The sequence below is a fragment of the Nicotiana tabacum genome, chromosome 6 (genome assembly GCF_000715075.1).
Source record: "Nicotiana tabacum cultivar K326 chromosome 6, ASM71507v2, whole genome shotgun sequence".
NCBI lineage: Eukaryota > Viridiplantae > Streptophyta > Magnoliopsida > Solanales > Solanaceae > Nicotiana > Nicotiana tabacum.
In genome coordinates, this window is record NC_134085.1 from 133,789,480 (window position 1) to 133,810,216 (window position 20,737).

The 20,737-nt window shown below is 35.0% G+C and overlaps 2 protein-coding genes across 5 annotated transcripts; one reads left to right on the top strand and one right to left on the bottom strand.

Moving 5' to 3' along the window:
- Positions 1–353: 353 nt before the first annotated feature.
- On the bottom strand, positions 354–7,260 carry LOC107823667 (SKP1-like protein 21). 4 transcript variants are annotated; one of them, XM_016650353.2, is made up of 10 exons: positions 6,922–7,260; positions 5,860–5,939; positions 4,935–5,156; positions 4,592–4,783; positions 4,399–4,509; positions 4,175–4,256; positions 3,341–3,444; positions 3,040–3,215; positions 1,797–1,918; positions 354–914 (listed from the first exon to the last, which is right to left on the bottom strand). In XM_016650353.2, the coding sequence occupies exons 2-10, from the start codon at positions 5,893–5,895 to the stop codon at positions 895–897; spliced, it is 1,065 nt and encodes a 354-aa protein (XP_016505839.1). In that variant the 5' UTR covers positions 5,896–5,939; positions 6,922–7,260; the 3' UTR covers positions 354–894. The 4 variants fall into 4 exon arrangements, with proteins under 4 accessions (XP_016505839.1, XP_016505841.1, XP_016505840.1 ...); XM_016650355.2 differs by having other exon boundaries at positions 5,860–5,917; positions 6,922–7,237; XM_016650356.2 differs by having other exon boundaries at positions 586–911.
- A 2,552-nt stretch (positions 7,261–9,812) lies between these two features.
- LOC107823666 (short-chain dehydrogenase TIC 32, chloroplastic) lies at positions 9,813–14,667 on the top strand. The gene is made up of 9 exons (XM_016650352.2): positions 9,813–9,877; positions 10,089–10,180; positions 11,065–11,296; positions 11,437–11,516; positions 12,105–12,258; positions 12,840–12,918; positions 13,099–13,183; positions 13,774–13,820; positions 14,328–14,667. Exons 1-9 carry the CDS (start codon positions 9,828–9,830, stop codon positions 14,484–14,486), a joined length of 978 nt encoding a protein of 325 aa, XP_016505838.1. The 5' UTR covers positions 9,813–9,827; the 3' UTR covers positions 14,487–14,667.
- Positions 14,668–20,737: the final 6,070 nt, after the last annotated feature.

Consider the following 20,737-nt stretch of genomic DNA (forward strand, 5'->3'; position numbering starts at 1 on the left):
CTAAACTACCCCTACGACCCCTCGCTACTCGCTAGCCGTTTCTATAATAATAATATATTTTTTAGACAATTTTCCAGGCATAGGTAGCAGGCTTGCTTTGTCTGTTTCGGGCCAGGGCCAGGGCCAGGAGAAAGATACTATACAGCTACGATAAGATAAGCTTGTGATAAAGGAAGAGAGTCGGAATAAGTTGACAGCCAGCGTAAAACTACTGATGAATCCTCATTAACTGAACCCATACAGAACAATTTATGATATTGAGGTTCAAACAGCCAATACAACTAGCTTGGGATCGAGGCCTGGTTATCGTTTGTTTGTTAACCACAAGCTTAGACTAATTACTTGTACAATGAAGAAACACAAGCACGATATCTATTTTTTGTACATAATATACAGTTATACACCCTGGTGTCAGTGAGGTATGCAGCCATTTCATGAGAGAAATGGTCATTATACATTTCTTTTAAGGGGAAAAGGCAAAAGCAAATTTAAATAAAAAATGAAATGAAATAAAATAAAGCAAAGGGGTGGCGGGGGGAATTACAACAGCCATTTGAACCAAATCAGAGAAGATAGAAAACCAGGTTTAAAGAAATCTGGAATCTATTGCAAAATTGGAAACTGTATCTCAGTGTCTGGAAATGCATGGCAAATGCAATGCAAGTTACCATAAACCACAAACAACGAAAACTTTCCTTCTATCTTGATATTTCCCTACACTTTTGAGCACTCGGCTTAAACAGCGACAAGAACTCACTTTTGGCAGCTTGACAAGAGGGTAGAACTTTACATGCAATGAACAACAAAACATTACCAGCCATCGTTGCAAACAGCGGAGACAGACACGCTGGCATGTTAAGCTCAAGCTGAATCTAAAAGACGCATTATCCACCATTATCCTCGGTCCACACCTGCTGCAAAGATTATAGACTCCCAATGAGACACAAGCTTCTAGCACAAAACAGTCAGCTTTTTATTTCTCTTGCACAATGCCGACATCTGTTTTATCAAGTCATCTTATATTGATTCGGGTGATTCTGTTTTTCTTTTTTCTTAGGGTGGAAAATGTTCAAGGAGAGGTGCAAAGCAAACAATCAACAAATAATCATTGTTCACAACCACAAACTAGCCACGAAGTTTAATACACATTCCCAGCTCTAGAAGCAACGATTCATAAATGAAATGACAGGGCCATGAGAAAAATCATGCACGGAGCTACAAGCATTCAGACTAAATTACTTCCCTAATATGTCAACTCCAAAGAACCATTGAAATTCTGATTACAAAAAGTCAGCTGCAGCAATAAGACTACTTATAAGCCTGATTTCCACAGCAACAATTTGAAATAAACTAGGTTAAAGATCACCCTGAACCGACCAGGAGAAATCGCTGTGGGAAATCAGAAATGTGACACACGTTAAACAAGAGAGAGAGAGTTTTGACTTCGAGGAATGCTTTTAGTTCTTTGAGGGAAATGCAAACAAATCAAATGCTATACTGCATTAAATCTGGAACCATTTCTGACACTACCGAGGCATTGTCTCATTAGGTATATAATGAATGTCAGATACAATCATGGCAGCTCCATACTACGATATTCTTTTACGATTAAGATTCTACTATTTAATTCAACTTCTCAAACCAGCCTAAAAATTATTGTACTTGTTGGCATATTCCAATCACCTACGGATTGAATTCTTTATTTCACTGCAGCTCAGCAAGATCTTTCCTGAAGAATATTTACATTTTTTCTAAGTTCTCTATAAATGTTTGGTTCAAGAAAGATAAAATCTTACCTGTACATCTCTTCAAGGAACCATTTCCATTCATGGAAATTGGTCCAAGCCTCCTCTCTGGAGCCAAAGACAAAATCTCCGGCCAGTCACAGTTTAGTCGCCGAGCAAAATCCTCAACCTCCCTGCAATTTAGAAATTCAGAATCAAGTTACAAACCCCATATTTTACCATTGGAATAGTTAAAAGAAAACTTGCCCCATACAGATAATAGAAGCCCATGCTAAGAGTAATATGGAAAGCATCTCTCTGTAATTGATAGTAATTGCTAGTGACACACACAGAGACTAGAACAAGCCCCTTCTCCAAAGACAGAATTCTGATGGAACTACTACATATTCTCAAGGATAAATAATAAAAAATAACCTCTGCTACATAACTAGGGATTTATCGGTTGTTATCCATACACCATCACTCGTGGATGAGATGGCAGTTCTACACTGATTAAATAAATCCATATACTATGATATGTAAGCAGATTCCAGCTAGAAGAATGTGAGCATTATAATGTTGATTAACTTGCAGTTTGCACAATGTTTAGGAAAGACAACCAGAATATGAAACCAGACAAGAAATTAATGCCAGAAAAGGAAGCAGGTCAAACAAAGAAATCGAGGAAATTCATGGAATTAGATAAGACAGATCATCAAAGGTGTGCCCATATTAGAGCCAGATATAGAATCTAGAGTTTTAAACCAGGGGAGCTATATCACGGGGAAAAACTCTCCATGGGATTTTGGGAAGATAAATATTCTATCTCAACCCTTTTTCTATCTTTTGTTCTTTTTTCTTTCCTTTTGTTTTGGGGGGTGGGGGTTTAGTTATGCGCATAAAGGCTAAGTTATTAACCTTTAGGCCATGCATTGCCCTGAAGCATGCAAATCCTTCAGTCTTGCCAGAAAGAAGGGATATCGATAGTTACTTATTAAAAAAAAAACAGATAGTTCCACTGAGCTTCTTAGATAGGTATGCAACCTCCGCAGAATCCACTGTCAGTAAGTTCACTAAGCAACACAACAGTTCAGAAGAAGCAGAAGGAACCCAGAGAGAGAGAGAGAGAGAGAGAGAGAGAGAGAGAGAGAGAGAGAGGCCAAAAAAACTAGTCTTCCCTTTACCTAAAGAATCCTACCAAGATCTATGAGAAAAAGAAACATAACATAAACTAAAACTCAACAATTTAACATCAGAAATGCAATCATGTCATATAGTAGAACAACACATCTATCTCTAGTCAAGATAAGCAAACCTGTCAATTTTTTCCTGCATTACTGGATCTAACTCATCATCCATATCAAAGTCATCAAAGTCGAGTTTAGATGGAAACGTTGCAGATGCCGAGTTTTGCAGCTTTGAATTTCTACTCAGAGAAGACATGTCGCTGATATCACCATTTAGGCAGCCAGATGCAAGGCAACTAGATTCCTGAGTACCAGCAAGGATCGGATCAAAACAAATAAAAGATAGTTCCGAGTAACACACTCTCCTCTCTTTTACACGCATGTGAGCAGAAAAAATAAAAGAAAGAATAGAGTCCACGAGATGCCAACCTTATTACAGTTTCCAGCTTCATTATTTGAAGAATTGTTTCTAGCTTGTTCTTTTCTCCCTCGAGTTTTCTTTTTATTTTTTGTTTCTCTCACTCCCTTTGAGTCTGCAAAAAAAAAAAAAAGGTACCATGAGACAATTAAAAGAAGGAACTTATCAGACACAGAATCAAGACCAAGGTTCTCAAAACAATAATGTTGGTTAAAAATCATCCAATGTCAGGGGCTTGTAGAAATGAGAAGTATACAGTTCTGCGTTGACTGAAAAGCTAACCTGTGCATGTGCATGTACTAATGAAAAAGTTAAATCCTTCAGACGAAGCTAGATTACAGTATTATGAGGTCCAGTGACCATACAGACTACAAATATGATGAATATGCAGCAATTTATTTTTTCTGATTATGCAGATATGCAGCAATATGTTTACTTATCGGAAAAAAAATTTATGCAGCAAGGAATTCATCGAAAGCACAAGAATGACGCATGCCCGTGACCATAGCTTGGGCAAACTAAAGATACAAACTATGACACGCAACTCCATTGATAAAGTTGTGTGCACTGCAAAATATGCTCTTAACGTTTCCATCAAGAAAGCATCCACAATACAGAACCGGAGAAATAATGATATAGTCAAAAGAATTCACACCCAAAAGGTGACTAAAGATAGAAGTCGACAAACAATGATACATAGCGATGCAATACAACTTCATCTAGTCATTGGCAATATATGGAAATTAACGTACGCAAATAGCTAAATTATATTACTTATATAACATGTAGAAATTAGAGCAACTCTACACCACAACGGAGGGTGTCAATGAAGTTCATCAATATACCTCCATCTCCACCATTTATGAATGACAAAAGATCATCAACGGATCTTTCATCTACAACTTGCTGTTCTTCCACCTCAACATTCTGGAAAATGTAAATGAAGAGCAGTTCCCCATTAATGAATTGATGCAAAACAATAGTTGATGCATATACAATCACGCAATAATTAGCGTCAACTTAAGTAACCACAATTAAAGATTCAAACAAGAGCTAAATGTCAAAGTACCTTTAGTTTCTTTCTCTCATTCAATTCTTTTCTTTTTTTTGCATAGAGTCGATTTAGAAGGCGGATACGTGGATCATCCGTCATATTTCTCAAAGGCTCCAACTTCTCCTCCTGACGAAATACCACTTCCATGTAAGAATAAAAACAATATGGAAGTAGCTAGCTATCAAAGTTTTTTGCTAGCGAGACAGACCTCTGTTAGATCATCAGGCAAATGGAAAGTTTCACGTATTTCTTCGGGAGTTTTGCCTTCAATCACCCTAGCAAGTGCACGGCTTGTAAGGTCAACCACAGGCTTTAGTTGAAGGCTGTCAGCAGCAGAAGCCAATTCACATAACTTCTGGGTATCTAACCGGATGTACTTCTCATCAAAAATCTTGCGCTCCTAGATACATAAAAGACAACTGTTGCACTTAGTGGAAAGCAAATGCTTGAACATCCTATTACATAAAACCTACACATAACATACTGAGCTCTGATTTTCCTTCATTGTGGGGAGAGGACATGCATTGTTAACAAGGAAGCAAGAAATAGACCTTATTAGAACGGCCAGTAACTTGATGGAACCGACAAAAATCCAGTATTAACCCTAAGACAGCAGCATTGACTCGTTCAGGAAGTACAACTGCATTATTTTTCGAGGATCCCGTGCTGTTTTGAGCTACTTCCCTGCATATCACAGGGCAATACATGGCAACCTCTTGCTCCACTTGTTGGATTGAACCATCAGCTGTTTGGAGCCAGATGTATGACTTCATCTGTACGGAAGAACCGCAAAGCAAATTAGCAAGAGTAATTTGGAAAAGGTCACTTGATTGGAACATATAATATGGGGAGCAGTGGAAATACACTAAAAATCTATGCCCAAAACTTGGACAGTGACAGAGGATGTCAAACGACTTTCCCATGCAAAAAGTATCCAGAAGAAATAACAGTGTCTTTAAATAATAACACTTAATGGCAACTAAAATTATGCCACCAGTGCCCGCATTAGAGCTGCCCATTATCAGTTCTCCAACTGGATCAACGCTTACAACATTTAAGCGCAATGATCTATACAACATATCTTGTGTGGTGATGCAACATGGCATCATTAAACTAAGAAACACCTAACTCTTCCATGCAGTATCCATCTTTAAATCTAAAATATGTCTAAAAAAAAGTCTATCAGCAGAGCCAGTTCATCTTAACACAAAAAAACTGCTATTCCCAAATCGTGGCATCTCATAATACCTAGTGAATGCAACTCACAGCCTGAAAGAGCAACTGATACAAGACAGCCTTTAAACGGAATGGGATTGATTGAGCATAAAAGGAATAAAAATTAAAAGAGTGTCCAAAATTCACATAGATCATAACCGCGACATGAGCTCATACCTCATGGTCTCTCATACTTCTATTACTAGATAAATAAATACAGCCAAGTGTCGTTTGAACATAAAAATTTATGGTCGCTCATACCTCTGGTTTGACGATCGCCATAGGACCTCCCGACATGAGCTGCCCGATCCGAGCAAAACTGTTTATAGGCCTTCTCAGAACTAATGCAAGAATAAAGGTAAAATCTAAAAAGTGTAAATGTAGTGAATAAGACAGAAACTTTATTCATTCAGAAGACGAGCATAAGTAACAGACAGCAAAACCTTCGTAAGTAAACTTTTCCGAATTCCAATAAGACATGCACCTCCAAGGAGATGGTTTCATTAGTTCCGCTCAAAATAAAAAAACGCAGCAAATTGATCAAGTTACATTAATTAACCCCCCCACCCTCCCCCACAAAACCCCATATATGAATCTAAATAGGAGGTCAGTGGTTCATTTGCATTTTGTTGCCTATGTGAACATCCAATTAAGGGTCTTACTTCTATCTTTACTTGCTTTTCTTACTTCATTTATTCTTTCTTCACAGTCCTGCGACATCATCCCCTAGAATTCATTCCCATAGGACAATAACAAGTTCCAAACCTCACTGCCACCACCTGTCTCTTCCTCCCCCCTCCCCAAAAAAAAGAAGGGGCAAAACTAAGAAGTAGAAAAGGAAAAACAATAAACAATCCCCACAAAACCCACTAGGTGATTTCTGATTTCTTTCCATCTACCTCAGCTTGGTGGACAGAGTTACCCGGTACCTGTGCCAGCGGGAGGTAGCAGGTACCCGGCAGAGTAGACGAGGTGCGAGCAAGCTGGCCTGGAGACCACCGTCATAAAAAATTAAACAATCCCCAGAAATGAACATTTGACAGAGAAGTATCAAAAACCTTCAATTTTCACCTCAATAGCTACCAAATGAATAAACCCGTCAACATTTTCTCCATTTAACCCCAATGAATATTCACCAATTGGAAAACCATATAAAGCAACTCGATTTTTACACGAAATTAAAACCAAGAAACCAATAAAGAACCAATCTTTACTTTACAAAGAGGTAGTTATCAACAATTAACATAGGTAATTAAATTCTTCTTCTCTAACAGAAGTAATTAAACCCAAAATCAAAAAGTGAAAACGAAAATGAAAGGATACCTGAGGAAACAATGCAACGCCGCAGAAATAAGAGATGGAGAATACAAAACCCCAGAGGAATATATAGGGTTTTCAGCTAGGAAGAAAGGGAATTTTATTCTTTTTTTGGCTCGTTTAGGGTTTTTTGTTTTTTTTTTATTCTTCCACGATAGGAGGAAGAGCAGTTTCTGTAAATGTATGTATGTATATATATCTGGTTTCTGTTTGTTGTAAGAGAGAGGTGTTATTGGCACGTGAGTGTCAATGGTAGTTTACCAGGTTTAGGGCTCTCTATCTCAACGGCAATGGTGGCTGCTGGATTTAGGAGGGAGCTACTAACCTCTTTTACTGCCAAATATTATATCAATTTATTTAGTTTTTCCATTTGTTGTTTGTCCGCATTGGCACTTTAACTGCTATTAAAGAAAATTTCTATACATCTCATCACAATTTTTATTATATTAGAATTTTTCTTTTATTTTTGCTTATCATATTATTTATTATTTTTTTCTTTTCTTTTGAAACAAAATAGATAATATGAATATTGTGGTAACTTCGAAATATAATAGTTAAGTGGAGCAAAATAGGTGCACGTAGTTTAATTTGAAATTGAGGCGTAATTATCTTATTTTAAAGTTGATATATAGTGGTTAATTAAATTGTTCTAATTATGTCCAAAATACTACTCTCAAAAGATACTTCTTGTTTCATTTTTTCTCGATAACCATCTATTTATGTATAAATATTAGATTTTTACATTAAAAATAAAATCACTAACTAGTCAAACCTCGACATAACATGAAAATGGGATGAGTAATGTGTATACTAACAAGTAATGTTACACCACAGATAAATTATTATTTACTGTATGTAAAAAAAATCCTAATTGTACGTGCATGTTCGTATATAAACTATACGTTGTTTACTATTAATTTAATTATACGAGAAAGTTCTAATGATCTAACTATCATTGAACCCGACTATAAGCCAAGCAACAAACAATTTTCCAATGTCATAGTATTAGTTACTATGTAATGACCATAATTTTGCTTTTCAATTTGTTTGTTCGATAAAATTTAACTCTTTAAATGATCGTTATCATATAAAAGAAATACTATAATGAACTTGCATTTAGTATTCCAAAAGAAACATATATTTCTAAAAGTTCAAATTGTATTACCTTGGTCACGTGCACAACTGAATTTTACGAATGATCAAAAATATAAAAGGTTTCACGATTAAATTATAATCACTAATTTACAATATTTCTAACTTAGTTTTTTTTATAATAATATTTCCTTTTTATTAGATTTCTAAATGTCCTTTGTTGACTCAAGAAATCGAGTAAAATAATTTTCTACCTCCAATTCTAAATGAATTCAAATACTTTTCAAATTAAATATAATTTGATTTAATCTCATGTCAATGTGGATTTGTATTATTTTATTTCCTTTTATGCTATAGTCATTATTAATATCCTTTCATAAATGATTTTAGCAACTTGATCTTCCTGGATTCAATAAATCTTCTTCACATTCTCTTTTCATGACGGTTTTCCCCCCATAATTTTTAAAGTGTCCAATAATATTTTTCTTCACATAACCATAATATGTAAATTCAAATTTTTAAAGTTCTAAATTTTAAATCTTTTCATAACTCTCTTCTACCTCGAATTTTCATAATCTCTGTTACCTAATTATTACTTCTAGTTCACATTGAATTCAAATTCTTTCCAAATGAAATGTAATTTAATTTCATCTTATGTGATTGATAGATTTTGAATTATTTTATTTCCATACGTGCTCTACATTCATAATTAATATCCTTCCATGAATGATTTTAGCATCTTGATCTTCTTGGATTTCAGCAAATCTTCTTTTGTAGAATTCTCTTTTCATAACATTATTTTATTGTACATTCCCAACAATACTTTACTTGACATAATCATAGTATCTCAATTCAGATTTATAGCAAAATGAATTTCCAATTTAAAATCTATTTCCATACGCTAGTAGAGCTTGGACAAATATTTTTTGATCTCTTATGTTTGTTACTATATCTTTTTCCCTTTCAAAAAGTTGCAACAATTCAATCATAACACTCTCTTAATCAACACATTACTAAGATATTTCCATTAAATGTGGACATTTGTTATGCACTAAATCCCGACGTCAAAAAATATTTCAATCGTATTAGAATCAATATCTTTTCATATTTAATGTTTGAAATCTCTCATATCCTCTTTCATAATGTATCAAATATATATTCCATATTTTCCTTAATCTTGACCTTCCTCCCATAACGAAATATATGAAATTATCATGCGTTATTCCATTCCTTCCCTATCTATTTTATTTGTTCTTCTCAAAAATCTTTCAATTTCTATATTTTGTCCAAAAATATATTTACTACATAAATAATTAATTGGTCTTTGATTAAAATTTACTATACCAATATTGAATGTCTATTGTGTTAATTTGTTCCTCGGAGGAGTAAGGGTAAGATCTGCAAACACCCTAACATTCCCAGACCCTACTAGTGGAATTGATGTTGTTGTTGTTGATTGTGTTAATTTGTTATCAACAACATTAGTTTGTAAAATTATTGGATTAAAATATGAAAGATAAGTCAATAACATAAATGATACCACAAAAAAAATCTAAAAAAAGTAAAAGGTTTATAATATGAGGGTATAAATAGACTTTGCATATAAGATCACTTGTTAATTATCGGATTTTGAGATATGATAAAGGAAACATTCAAAGTTTAAAGTTGGAAGAAAATATTAATGTTGTTACAAAAAATGAAAGGAGAAAAAATAAATTTCACACAAGAATTCTCTCAAAAGGGGAAAAAAATTCATGCGAAAACCAATAAGATACAAACTTGTTTAAATTGGAAAAATGTACAGTATATAGATTGGGCAAATGTGTAGGCTAGCACTTCCACTTGGCAACATAGGCGCCGCACCTGGCTGGTACATTCACATTCTTGGACAGACAACTGCAATTTTTATTTTTAGTTTTGCTGCTACTTCCGTGTCAGTCAGACATGCAAGTCCTAATTTGATTTAGTGTATGCTTTTAATACACAGTTTTCCGTGTCATTAAGCAAAGCTAACTTCTGCACTATTTTCCTCTCCCATTTATCTACAACACAGACAAGAAAACTAAAATGTGGTTTTTCAGGAGAAAAGGGGCATCTGGGTTATCGTATAATTCCACTGCTGGGGAAGTTACTCAAGGAATTGATGGCTCTGGTCTCACTGCCATTGTTACAGGTTCCACTATGCTTCCTTCATTTTACGCTCTTGAAAATTCCCTTTTGGATTTATGCCTATAATGGTTTAATTTGATCTCGATCGTTACTATTTTTTTTATAATCGTTGCGCGCACCTCGACTAATCCTCCCACCAGCAACAGGTACATGTACCAGCTAAAGACTTGTATATATAGAAAGAAATGACCTAGTGGTTTTTGTCTCCGCTGGCATTTGAACCTGAGACGAGTTCTCCCCACTTCATTGACCACTAGGCCATACGCAATCTCGATCATTACTATTGTTGGTGCATACAACTATTTACTTTAATATGTTAAATTAAACAAGGGTGACACCTTCATGGATTAAGGGTATGAACCAATAAATTAAAGTTGATTGCTGACAATATTCAATTTCAACTTCATTTTGCACCAGACCAACAGAATTGGTAATTGAATTTCTGAAAAGCTAATGAAATATTGAATTCCATAAAGTAGTCATCAGGCAATTCCTTATGTGGCCCAGCTGATGCAAAAATTGGTCCACATATAGATTAGACTATTGTAGAAGCTGCAATCTGTAAATGCAGTTGAAGCAATCGGTCTATTATCACCAAGTGTGAAGTAGAAAATTTCTATATTGGTTAACTTTAATCGATAATACATTCTTATGTTTACCTCTTCTTCATTTTCCATACTATGGCTACTAGTGATCTGTGGAAAACAGTTAAATGGACAATACTAATGTAAATACGCATGTTTGAGTGAACTGGCTTTTTATACAGTTGAGATTACACATTGGAATCTCTTAGGTAAAGTGTGTGCAATATCTTTATTAAGAGGCAGGGAGGCAGGAAATGTTAAGCATTTAGCAGTATCTGGTTTGCTCATGAACATCCATTTGCAGGAGCATCAAGTGGTATTGGTTCTGAAACTAGCCGTGTTCTTGCTTTGCGTGGAGTTCATGTTATCATGGCTGTCAGGAATATGGCTGCTGGCAAAGATGTTAAAGAAACAATAGTTAAAGAAATCCCTGCTGCTAAAGTTGATACGATGGAGTTAGATCTTAGCTCATTGGCATCAGTGAAGAAATTTGCTTCTGACTTTAAATCATCAGGTCGCCCATTGAACCTTTTAATGTAAGAGTGGTAATCACGTATCTGAAGACTGCAGTTTACTCCCCATATTTCTTTTAAGTAGCTTTATTCTCTGCGTGAACCCCTTCCCTCTTCATATATCTCCGTACAGTAGGTCATTTAACCATTTTCTTCTTTGAAAGTAATAATGCAGGAGTGATGGCAACTCCCTTTATGCTCTCAAAAGACAACATAGAGCTGCAATTTGCTACAAATCATCTAGGTAAAAACTATTTGATAGATTTATGTTTCTGCGTATATATCGATCACAGAATGAGGAAAAGCATAATTTGGTCATGCTATATGGAGAAGATATTGTTGATGTTTTGCAGTAAATCATAGAATACTTGCATGTTCTTTTATCTTCTTTTTTTGGTTCCAGCAACAGTTCATTTAAAAATTAAAGCATCTAATCTAAATGTATCTCCCTTCCTGATTTTACTGAGATGAAGATTCAGTTCTAGCTGAAAAGAGATCAATAGTCGATTCTCAACTTTGACATCTTAGGCTTATGTTATAAAATGCATACATAAAAGACCATCTGAGACCTGCTTTAACTTGTATATGCAACAGTGATACAAAGGAGATAAAGCATGATTGTAGAATCACACTGGTAAGCAGGCAATTAATGTCCCTTTTGTATACTTTGTCATCCTACTCTTCTGTAATACAACACACACATGGCAAATCTTACAAGGTTGGTAGTAAGTTGTAGATAGATGATAGGCGGGCGATGATTCTAAAAGTAAGCTTTCAAGACATTCTTGCTATTTATTTGTCTTAGCCATAATTAATTTTCTTGTGTTTGCAGGTCATTTTCTTTTGACGAATTTGTTGTTGGACAAGATGAAGGAGACAGCACGTAAGACAAAGAGAGAGGGAAGGATTGTGAATGTTGCATCAGAGGCTCATCGATTTGCATATCGCGAGGGAGTTCGGTTTGACAAAATTAATGACAGCAAAAGGTAATCTGATTAAATTTTATTGCCTAATTTTCAGAAAGTTCTCCATATTGTAAGAGAAACATGTGTTTACTCAAACCATCACTTTTTTGATGACTTCTTTAATCATCCTGGAATTTTCACAATTTCCTATCTAAAGCGCCAGTAGTTCCCTGAAAGTGTATATATTTAATACCATAGATTTTCGATGTTATCATACCAGGATGAGTACTTGCAATTCGTTACAAGGTCTTGGTTGACCATCTCTCTTGTTAATTCTGTTGACTGCTGTTGTTACCTGGAGAGTACTGGAGTTATGCTATCTGTATTTTAACTTTAATGAATTATTTCAGACTATCCCTAATTTTTTATCATATCATTTAACTGATCACTTATCTTGTTTGGTTTCTTTCAATCTTAATAGTTGCTCATTACAACTATTGTACCAACCAAAGAAGACAAAATTTTCATGCTAAAATTGACGATTCATTGCTGTCTTTTTCACTTTAATCTGCATAGCCATGATTATGATTAAATGACAAAAATAGTCTTGCCCCATGGAGAATTGATTTTAATTGTCTATGTTGTTGTTATCTTATGCGCAGCTACAACAGCTTCGGTGCATATGGCCAATCAAAGCTGGCTAACATACTGCACGCGAATGAGCTTACCAGACGCTTAAAGGTGTTCTTTCAGAAGATAATTACACACAGCTTTTAATTCTGATTTTCTCTTAGCGGTTCTTGGGCCTTTTTGCACATTAAGAAAATTCTTGGTTTGGAGTCTCTTACTTCTGTAGCCCAACCATAGCTTTAGATGAGGGTCCATGCCACTCAATTGAACTCTATTCGTTGTTTCGAACAGGAAGATGGGGCAGAAATAACTGCAAATTCACTTCATCCTGGAATGATCACAACCAATCTTTTCCGTCACATGGGTGTTTTTGATGGTGAGATTCTCCTTTCTTCTTTTTTTTTTCTATCTAGTGGTTGGTGTCTGATTTATATGAATTGTATATGCAGTATGTTATCTATCTTCTTTATGTCTGGAATAAAGCATCTGTCCTCTTACTAATGCTAACTCCTAGCATAATGAGAAAAGGCAGTCGCATTTTGATTTGTAGATTTGTGGTGTGTCATCGCCCTATTTTCCCCACATTTGACAAAAGTAATCCTTAGTCTGTGTTGACAAATGACTCTAGCTCTTTCCTCTTTTTCTCTTTGTTTTTATTTATTCCTCAAGGTGGGTTGGAAAGGGAGGGGGATTGTTATGAACTTGACCACTACAAATTTTGGGAGGAGAGGGGGCTGGAATTAAACTCTGGCACTAAGTCTGTTGGCCGTTATTGAGCCACCAGGCTGTCTCCTTGCTGACTTTGCATAGCTTTCTGAGATACACATTTTTGTGACATTTAACTTCAGAAAGTCTTCATATATAATTCTAAGCCCACAGTCATTGTAGAATATTTAAGTGTAATGTTTGTCTCGCGTGCTGCCTGATGAGAAGCGAACATGAAATATTCCTTTCTTCTTATTACAGGTCTTGTGAGCAACCTTGGAAAACTTGTGCTTAAAAATGTACAACAGGTATGTTTCACATTGAAGCATTTAAATTTGAAGTATGCACAGATCTATAATTTGTATTTCAAATAGATCTATTATTTTGCAAATCTATACACCGTGCAGAGAATTTTGACATCTTCTTGAACAATTAGTTTTGCTCATGCTGGGGCAAATGCCTAAATAATATAGGCATACAGCATCCGTTCTTGCTATCACAGGCTTTTTTCTTAGGATCATTAATCTGTTAGATAAATATTCATCAGTCTCATCTCTGCTAAAATTCCCTGGTATGTACATGGGAAATTTAAGAAAACGGAACCTGACCAAAAAAAATAAATTCCCGGAGGTAAGTCACAAAACAAAACCAGAATGATTTGTTGCTACTCAATACAGACTAACGTGTCTAATACTCTTTTGACGCGCATGACCTTTGATCAGACCAAGACGGCAAGAATATGATTCACTGAAAGAATACAAATCATGATGCCATGGCAAATGACGTTTTTAATGTCCGTGTTTCTTCTTCTATAGGGAGCATCAACCACCTGTTATCTTGCGTTGCATCCACAAGTGAAGGGAGTAAGTGGTGAATATTTTCTGGACAACAATTTGGCGACAACAACAGCAAAGGCTAAGGACATGGATTTAGCTAAAAGGCTTTGGGATTTTAGTATGGAGTTGGTCAAGTAACATATAACATGTTGTACCAGTAATATAGAAAAGTAACCTTGTATTTGGTCGTTTGTGATCTTATTATTGCACTGTAGTGTTATCAAATCTTCAGCTTTCTGCAGATGTTCAACGAGCATGCTTAAAATGAAAAGCTTTTGTAAGCCTCTCAAAGCAAGAAAGCCTGAGCGGGCTGGATCGATATTCTATTATGTCAGTCCGAATTTAAGTTCTGTGCACTAACTTTATAAAAATATTTATACAGTCATGTCACTTAAAAGTTAATTGTATGTAATCTATTTAATAAGCATTCATCGCTGACCCATAACAAGTTAAATTACACTAGTGATGCAAAAGAATTTTACATTATCAATGTATATAACTTAGTCTACTAGTCCTAATTCATAATTTTTCCATCAACAGTTTCTTCTTTTGTTAAAATAGTACCGGCTAGTCAGTTTCTTTGCTTTTTATGGGTGTGTTTGGTATAAAGGAAAATATTTTTCAAGAAAATATTTTCTTGGAAAATAAGTAATAATCTTATTCATTTTTCGGTGTTTGGTACGCAAATTAAGGAAAATGATTTCTCAAGATTATTCATAAGTAATTTAGATATAATAAACATGAAGTCATAAACTTTCAAACCAACAACCTTCCGAACCCACAAATTTCATGAACTTTCGAACGCTGAACTTACGAAACCGTGGAATTTCGAACCCGTAAACTTTATAATTTCTAAACTTCCAAACACATAAACCTCCGAACTCATAATTTTGGAACTTGTAAAATTTTGAACCTTTAAATCGATAAATAAAAAAACTAAAACTGAAAAATATATTTAAAAAATATTTTTTCCGGGAGGGGGGAGGGGAGCAAAAAAATAAAAAAAAATAGAAATTTGAAATTATAAAAAAATAAGTAAACAATTTGTAGGGGGTGAGTGGTGCAGAAAAATGAAAAAACAGGAATTTGAATTACAAAAAAAAAAGTAATTTTTTTTGTGCGTGGTGGTGGTTGGGGTGGGCGCAGGTGAGGGGGTGAGGGTGCGGTGGGGGGAGGTAGAGGGGTAGTAGGGTGGGTGGCGGAAAAACTGAAATGTGAAAAAAAAGCTTTTTTTGGAGAGAAGTGGTGGGTTGGGTTGGTGAGGGTGAGGAAGGTTGAGAAAGAGTTTTGGAAAATGTTTCTGCTTCTCTCGATTCCAAAACATTTAAGCCAACCAAACATTAGAAAATTGGAAAATATTTTCCTTTCGTGTACACCCTGTATTTCCTAAATTTTGGGCCATCTAAATTTCCGACTCTGTACATTTCAATCCACCATTAACAATCAAGAAAACGAAAATGAGTAGAAAAGAAGACGGGATTTAGAACACAATTACTCCTATTATACTAGAGGGAAGAAGACTGGTTATTGGATAGTTTTTATGGGACCTGCTCGGGTTATGGTCAATGAACTTTGTCCAATATTTCGACAAAAGAATTTTTATTCATTATAACAGTAAGTCTTTAAAACTTTTTTTGTCATATTAAATTGAATTAATTTTTCCCGCTTCAACAATAGTGACAAAACTATTTTTGCCACATTAAAGTCATCGATTTTATCTACTACAACACTAAAATCACCTTGACGAATAAATTTGTTGTTATAGTTGTCACACCTCCTTTTTGCGCGCCCGCCCCGAAGGGTTAAATGCGCGAGGGGAGTTTTTCCAATTTAAGTGACAATATTCGAAATGAGATTATTTATTTTAATTCAGAGTCGCCACTTGGGAAAGGTTTGGCTTTTGGTGTCCCAAGTCACCGGTTTATCTTGAATCCCAAATCGAGGAAATTTTCGACTTTTCCAAATGAAGTCTGCGAACCAGAAATTCTAAGTAAGGAATTCTGTTGACCCGAGGGAAGGTGTTAGGCACCCTCGAATCCCGTGGTTCTAGCACGGTCGCTTAAATTGTTATAATGGCTGAATATCTGATTTAAATACATGTTATGACTTACGTGCTTTTATTAAGTTTAAACCGCTTTCATTATTGTCACACCTCCTTTTTCCGCCCCGCGGGGGTGCGTAGGGAGTTTTCTCCAATTAAAGGACAGTCGAAACGAGATTTGTTTATTTGTTTCAGAGTCGCCACCTGGGAATTTTAAGGCGTCCCAAGTCACCAGTTTTAATCCCTGAATCGAGGAGAATATGACTCTGTTTATTATTCTGCGAACCAGAAATTCTGAGTAAGGAATTCTGTTAATCCGGAAGAAGGTGTTAGGCATTTCCGAATTCCGTGGTTCTAGCACGGTCGCTTAACTGTTTTTATTCTTGGCTTATCTTGATTTTACATTTTTTACTGCAGGATTTTGTCACCGCTTCTGTTTATTGTTTCCAATTATATAAACGAATTACGCGTACGTATATTCGTATTATATACCTTTTATAATTACAGAAGATCGTGCCACGCATACGTGTACACAATAAAATTGACCATATTATAGTTTTTATTAAAAATCATATGTTCAAAATTTAAAATAAAATTAAGAACATCATCACCCTTGTATTTAGACAATGAACTGCACATCTCGGGTTATATGAAATTATTTTGACATCCTCGGAGAAATCTTTTTTATTAAAATGTTCACTCGAAGTTGCGCGAACGCATAATTCGAATTGCTTTTAGAAATATAATCAGGTTACGCGAACGCATCCCTAATTACGCCAAATATTTTTAATGATAGTATAGATTTTCCCCAAATTATTTATTATATCTATACATTTTATGTAAAAATCATGAGAAATCTCCATTTAAGATACCCTTAAATTCTTGAAAAAATTTACAATTTATTAAATGTTTATTGCGAATTATATTTTTTTCGCGTATGAATTATATTCCTCCAAGCTATTCAAATCCAAAGAAAGGAATAAACATATGATTAACACTATTTTTTTTGGTAAATACAACATATGTATACTCAAAAAGTGAATAGCGTATGAAACTTAAAAAAAAATTCAATTCTTGAAAGGAAATGATATTTTCGAAGAATTCTCATTATTCCATTTGCAACGAATGTTATTTTTTACAATTTTAAACTTGTTACACATTATAAATCTAATCTCTTTCCACATTGCTTGTTCTTAATCTAATAGGCCTAATTATTTTGTTAATTCTGCTTATGATTGAACGTAAGATATATATAATCAAACCGATTTGATTTGTTAATTCTGCTTATGATTGAACGTAAGATATATATAATCAAACCGATTTGATTCTCAATTTATGTGAACCATTACTAAACACTAACTTTCACATTGTAAAATTCCTAGGCCATTTGTTATTAAGAAAGAGAACAAATCTACCTATTGACTTAATACAATGATATTGCATACAACATTATTTGCCATATTTTTTGATATTGTGAACATGGCGGATTTTACTAATGCAATTTTCGACTATTGATTATAAACATAACCATTGTTATGCCAAAATATAGAGTAAATTTTAACCAATATCATCTAGCTTTAAACAACAACTAACTTAACTAATAAAATAAACTGATAACGTATTTTTCCTTGATATTTCCATATTATGCTATACCTAACTAACAATACCATAAAGTTTAAATAATGGCCAACTTTCTGTCATGTTCCCTATTTCGACAATTCAATCATAACTATACTTTAATGAAATTCTGGAATAGATAATACTATTACAACACTTATATGAGTTTCAGAAGAGAATGATCAACTGCTAATTATCATGTCAAGCGTACTACTATATTAACCAACATGAAACAAAACTGAAATTTAAAATAATGAACTTAGACAAATAAAAATAGAATTGCAATTCAAACTTCATTGATTTGTCATGCTCAATCTCTTCCCAACATAGAATTTTAAAGATATGTACCTGGAAATGAAGGTAGAAGGAGTAAATTTCAGCAGTAGCAGCAGTAACAAAACACCGGCAGAATATACCAATAACATAGCAAGTCTGAACAAGACCCGTTAACCCAGATGAACAGTGACAGAAACTTGAGAAAAAATTTCAGATTCAAACTGAACAATATCCACAAACAAACAACGAACAGATTCTAGAAGAATAACATTTTTTCAGATTTCAGTTTCTTTCTTGTTTCAGATTCCTATTTCTGATTTTTCTGTTTCAGATTTTTCTGTTTTCTTCCTCTATTTCCTCTTCTTACAAAATAATCTGAGTTCTTTTCTTTTCTTCAAAATCTCAGTCTTAAATAATCTCTCTCCAAATCTCTTCTTAAAATCTCAATCTTAAAATCTGTCCTTCAAATCCGCCCTCTCTTCTAATCCTGTCCCTGTATTTATACAAGTCTGCCCCCCTTTCTTAAGTGCTGCTTGGACCCCTTTCTTTTGTCTAAGGCAGATTTTTCCTTAAAATCTGCCACTGAACTGCTTTTTTTTCTTAATTAAATAGCACTGAGGATAACTTTCCCTTATTTTCAGCCTTCCCATTATCCCTTGTTTCCCATTATTACATTAATTAATAACCACTAACATTCCATTATACTAACACACTGTTTTTACTGTTTTATTCCCAGAAATGTCCATGAAATCCTACTGTAATTACTGTCCCAGACCTTAACAAGTTATCTGAATTTAAACTTGTTTAGCAGCTAACAGCCCATTCCTAAATCAAACAACATTCTGTCCTTTCATTGTTATTTAATTGACCCAACAAACTCAATGTCTAATAATTAATGGACAAGCTAAATTCAGATTGAGCAGCTGAACTTGCATACAAACACATTAACACTATGCAGAACTTAACAGAACCAAGAAATTGAATTGAAATTCAGATCAACATGAATGCAGGGGCATTGTCAGTTTGAAACCAACTGCCCAGAAATCAATACATAAATGATCGACAATCTTTCTGAATTATTAAACAAGAAATAACCAGTTGGGAAGAACTAATTAACTGATTTCAACAAAAAAAATGTTAACAACCAAAATAGACAACAGAGTATTACAATCAGCATTAAAGGCAATAAGAATTTACAAAACAACTAATCGACGAACTTAATCGAGTCGATTACACATATTATAAACAACCATAATTAACAGAAACAATTCACATTTTGATCAAGTAGACGGGTAGGAGACAGAATCACATAAATAAACAAAAATATGAAAAATTACACAGGTTATTAAAACAAACAACTATACATACGTAGGAAACAAAAAGAAAAATAGGGGAAATACCTTTACTTCTTCAAATTCAAACGGACTCAAACTCAACTTGGATTCGGACTTTTTGAAATCAAACAGACCTTAGTCGAAGTATTTTCAACTGAAAATACTTCGACTAAGGTCGATTAAACCTCAATCCCTCGTTTGAATTGAAAAAAATTCCAAGATTGGAAAATTTTTAGGGTTTCAGATTTTGGATCTTAAATCCGAACACTCCTGAGCAGATTCGAAGGGGACCAAAGATGACACAAGGGTGAGGGAAGCCTAGGGGTCATTTGGTGTTAATTTGGAAGGAATCTGAGTGAGTTCATTTTTGATTCGAACCTTCAAAAGAAGATTCGAAGAGTTCTGAGGGGATTCGAACCAAACCAATACTAGATCCATAGCTAGGGTATCTAGGGGAAGCTGTGGTGTTATTTTGGAAGCCATTGGAAAGGGTTGAGTTTTCAGACCAACCTTCGATTTAATATTCGAAGAGTTGGGGTCTGATTCGAAAGAAACTAAGGCCAGATCCGTGAAGAGGAGGTTGTGAGGAGTCTGGGGTGTTAAGGTGATGACCGGCGGCGTTGTTGCCGCCGGGTTTCAGGCGATGGGATGCTAGGGCGGCTAGGGTTAGGGGTGTGTTTGAGGACGATGATGAACAGGAGAAGGAGGGGGTGTTTAGTTAGGGGGGCCGGGGTAAGGATTTGAGGTTTATATAGGGGGAAGGTGGATTGATACTGGCCGTTAGATCAGGCAGAATGGATGGCCAGGATCTATATGCTTATATGAACGGCGTCGTTTTGGTTTAGTTAGGGAATGGGTCGGCCCGGGTACTGGATCGGGTAATGATCACGGGTTAGGTCAAAATCCTGGGAGCCCTTGGATCAAAAGTAATGAACGGCCCCGATCTATTGCAACCATACGACGCCGTATGGTTTGCATTTGAAATTAAATGGCCGGGCATCATCAAACGGCGTAGTATTTGCCCTATACTACGTCGTTTGATGGTCTTCGGGTTGACTGACTTGGGCTGGGTTAAAATGTATTGTTTTGGGCCTGAATTTTTTGTCAAATAAATGGCCCAG

Excerpts from the sequence above, each read along its gene's own strand:
- LOC107823667 (XM_016650353.2), bottom strand. The coding sequence starts at position 5,895 with ATGTCGGGAGGTCCTATGGCGATCGTCAAACCAGAG. Across the intron at positions 4,257-4,398 it reads ATGAGAGAAAGAAACTAAAG|AATGTTGAGGTGGAAGAACA; the intron begins GTACTTTGACAT and ends TACATTTTCCAG. Across the intron at positions 1,919-3,039 it reads ATGCAGGAAAAAATTGACAG|GGAGGTTGAGGATTTTGCTC; the intron begins GTTTGCTTATCT and ends TCTAAATTGCAG.
- LOC107823666 (XM_016650352.2), top strand. The coding sequence starts at position 9,828 with ATGTGTAGGCTAGCACTTCCACTTGGCAACATAGGCGCCGCACCTGGC. Across the intron at positions 11,297-11,436 it reads CGCCCATTGAACCTTTTAAT|TAATAATGCAGGAGTGATGG; the intron begins GTAAGAGTGGTA and ends CTTCTTTGAAAG. Across the intron at positions 13,821-14,327 it reads TGCTTAAAAATGTACAACAG|GGAGCATCAACCACCTGTTA; the intron begins GTATGTTTCACA and ends CTTCTTCTATAG.